Below are 3598 nucleotides of genomic sequence, written 5' to 3' on the forward strand. Positions count from 1 at the left end.
CTGATAATAGATCAAGCTGTGTATTGTATGCATACCAATAAAAATGTATGCATGTCTGTCCAAGATAGACCAATCACTTGTAGGATAAAGGGTCCAGAGGTTAACCTAGTAACAAAAATGTTTTACTTTAAAATCCGTAGGAGTTCTGCAGTTTCAAGCAGGTAATACTTGAATTCGGTCAAAATTTACTACTGTCCATACTGGCATAGCAATAGTTAGGGCCATAATTCTTGAACAAAGACACCAATGTTTGTAGTTGGGGATTTGTACACCATCACAGTGGACTGTAAATCAAGATGTAATCAATATGCAGATTATCATCTTTTAAATACAGGGATTTGAAAATTATACACACGTCCTGTTTTTTTAAAGGCTCAAAAGTAATTGGACAAAATACTGTAATTTTTAAAAAAAAATTATGAGCTGCTCTGCCAGGCCTTTACTAAAGAAGATAAAGATTAGTTGTACAGAGTGTCTGTGTTCATCCACTTTATCTAAGTTAATTTGGCCCTCGGAGTACATAAATTGTAAAACAACAAAAGTCTCTAAAATGCACGTTTTTACGCTGCAGTTTCCCCTGCTGGTCGGCAGGTGTCAGCAATGTGTTGAGAAACCTGGGAAAAGGAACGAAGAAGACCCGTGTCCTTCACAACAGCTAACATGGCTACTGCTACTAAATTCATTCAGAGGCTGCGAAATTTTTTATCAGGGGTAAGCAACAACATTCGTCACACTTTAAAACGGAGTAGTTTTCTGCTCTAAATATGATGTAATAGCCCTCCGGACGATTTGTCGCAATAAACTTTATCAAAGGAAACGTTTAACAGCCAGCTAACCCTTACTGACGTTAGCTAGCAGTAGCGTTGTGGGGTAGCTAAACACTATGAAGGAGGTGAAGTTCACCAGTGTGGGATTTGCACTCGTCGAAAATTGACTTTCCTTTTCCTTTTCAGCATGACCTGCAAGCCAAACTGCAGCTGCGATATGAGGAGATTGCAAAGAGGTAAGACCACAGGCGCTACCCTCGTACCGCTCACGAATGAAAGTGTTCACATATTAGAAACAACGACTAAAACCCCGTTAACAGAGAGATGCAATGACTCTGTGGGTTGCCAGACTTGCTTTTTGTTTTTGTTTGTATTTTGTTTGTTAAACCACTTAAAACTAACGAAGAATTCAAATTTGTTGTATAAATCGCTGTCAATGTATATGGACGAGAGAAGTACCACAGTGAATGTCTACAGCCATCTGTAAAAGAAAAATCAAAGCTTTGTGCTGGTTTGGGGCTGTATTTTGAGATTTTCTCAAAAATGCTAGAGTTATGATTGCACAAAAAGCATCATCACTGCCAGTGTCTGACTGGCAACAGCTTCACAATGATCCCAAACACACTACCAATGTAGTATTAACAAATCTGGTTAGAAAAACACACAATGTAACACTATCAGGCTTTGATTGGCCTCCTTGAAGCCCGAACCACAATATTATTTAGATGGCGTGGAATCATGTTGACAGAGAACAGAACAAAAGCCAGCCGACATCCAAAGAAGAGTTCTCCAGAGCTTCAAGAAGCCTGGAGAACTATTCCTGAGGACTACATAAAGAAATGACAAGAAAGTTTGACTAAGAGTTTCTTGATGTGTGGAGGAATAAAGGTGGTCATACAAAATATTGACTTTAAAGCAAAAACTCTGTTTTTGTTTTAAATTCTATATTTCCAGGTATCTTTGCACGTTTCAGTAAACTGCACCTATTTTCCATTTTGCCTGCAAATGTGGAAGTCACCAACATTGTTAAAGTCTGTTAAAATAGATTTTTTTTTCTTCATCCCAACAGGACACAACCACCACCCAAACTGCCAGTAGGCCCGAGCCACAGGTATGCCAACAACTACTACTACAGCAGAGATGGACGGAGAGAATCAGCCCCTCCCACACTCGTGATGTCCTCACAGAAAGCTCTTACTGCTGGCAGGTTTGTTAATGATCACTGCATTTTCATGTATTTCAAGTTCAGGTGTTTGTTTTTTGCGCCATATACATAATAATAATAGTGTAATCCATCTATTTGATGTCACCTGTCAAAACATCTTCTTGTGACTGACAATGGAAGTTTGCTATTTGTAGTTTTTAGCTGAAATATTGTGGTCTTTTTTTTCCCCCTTCTTTCTCTGTTGTTGTTCCTTTTTTTTAAATTTTTTTAAATTTTTTTTTTTTAGTCAAGTTGCTGAGACCTCAAAGCTTCCAGTGACTCCCGGCACTGTATATAAAGAGCCACCAATCTCCACAGACCAGCCCTACCTCTGAGCAGCAAGACAAGACTCTGCAGGGTCAACATTATGTCTCCATCCTGCCCTGACTACAGCAAGTGTTGGTTGTATCTTGTACAATAGAAGATGTGAATAAAATATTATGTTTATCTCTTTCTGCTCATTGTTTTGGTCAACCGTGTACTGAACAGATGTGAGAGTAAGTGGGGGAAGCGATGAGCTAAACATCCAGCTGAAGCTCTGCTCATCCTCTCCAAGTGACCGCTCAATGTCCCTCAAAATGAAAACTCGTACACAGGCGAGCCATTTGCAATAGTCTAAATATTGGAAATCACATTTCGGCAATCCATTACCTGGAAATGGGTAAAAGGCACAGGCCCGTCCCTACCAGTCGCGGCAGAATGCTGTCTCTTTCTGAGCCTGGTTCTTTCGAAGTTTCTTCCTCTTAGAAGGGAATTTTTCCTTCCCAGAGTCGCTAATTGCTAGCTCATAGGGAATCACTTGATTGTTGGGGTGGCCAAAACTCTAGGAGAACTAGCAATTCTTGTGAAAATCCAAAAAAAAAAAAAAAAACAGCTGCCAAAATATGCCATTGAATTTAGGCACCATTTTGCTTAAAATCCATTAAGTAATCTCTGTGTCAAGTTCTTAACAATATTCAAAGCGGAGCAGCGGACAACTTACCATCACATCAGTCCTTTAATCAGACCTAATTTGATACAAATTGGAAATAAATTGATTTTATTAAATAATTGGTTGGGTTTTTTTGTTTTTAGAAAAGTTGAGCTCTAGCCTTGAAGTCAAGGTCCCTAAGATTTAAACCTTACAGAGAGTTTCAGTAAATGCAACCATGGTATTGATTTGAAAATTATACGTTGCCTCGTTCTTGAGTTATTGCATTCACAAATCCATATGCCAATTTTTATTTTTACATTTTGTTTTTACTTTTTCATAAAGATTATAACACACAAATAACACAAATGAGAACATTGTCATTTTTGAAACCCCTACTTTGACCTTATCTAATGCAGTGCAAATAATAAATAAATAGATAACTAACACTAAGTCTTTTGTGTGCGCGCAGACTGCGTGAACACACAGGGAAACACTGAGAATTCAGAAGATTTTCACTGTGTCCAATTCAGCCACATCTTTCAGATTTTTCACATAACAAGCAGCACGGATTTTGTCATCATTTCAGCTGGAAGCACTTTATAAGGTGTTATTTCACGTGAACGTCGAGGAGAGATCTCAACAAATATCACAGCTGCATGAAGATACTGTAAATGTCCACAAAGACGTGGACTGATTATAATGTAGACACATTAA

General features: G+C 38.4%; 1 protein-coding gene across 1 annotated transcript; it reads left to right on the top strand.

The window, feature by feature from the left end:
• The first annotated feature begins 585 nt into the window (after nt 1-585).
• ndufa7 (NADH:ubiquinone oxidoreductase subunit A7) lies at nt 586-2422 on the top strand. Its single transcript, XM_026142317.1, has 4 exons — nt 586-711; nt 954-1003; nt 1837-1974; nt 2219-2422. The coding sequence occupies exons 1-4, from the start codon at nt 661-663 to the stop codon at nt 2304-2306; spliced, it is 327 nt and encodes a 108-aa protein (XP_025998102.1). The 5' UTR covers nt 586-660; the 3' UTR covers nt 2307-2422.
• Nucleotides 2423-3598: the final 1176 nt, after the last annotated feature.

The sequence above is a fragment of the Astatotilapia calliptera genome, chromosome 15 (genome assembly GCF_900246225.1).
Source record: "Astatotilapia calliptera chromosome 15, fAstCal1.2, whole genome shotgun sequence".
NCBI classification, from domain to species: Eukaryota; Metazoa; Chordata; class Actinopteri; order Cichliformes; family Cichlidae; genus Astatotilapia; species Astatotilapia calliptera.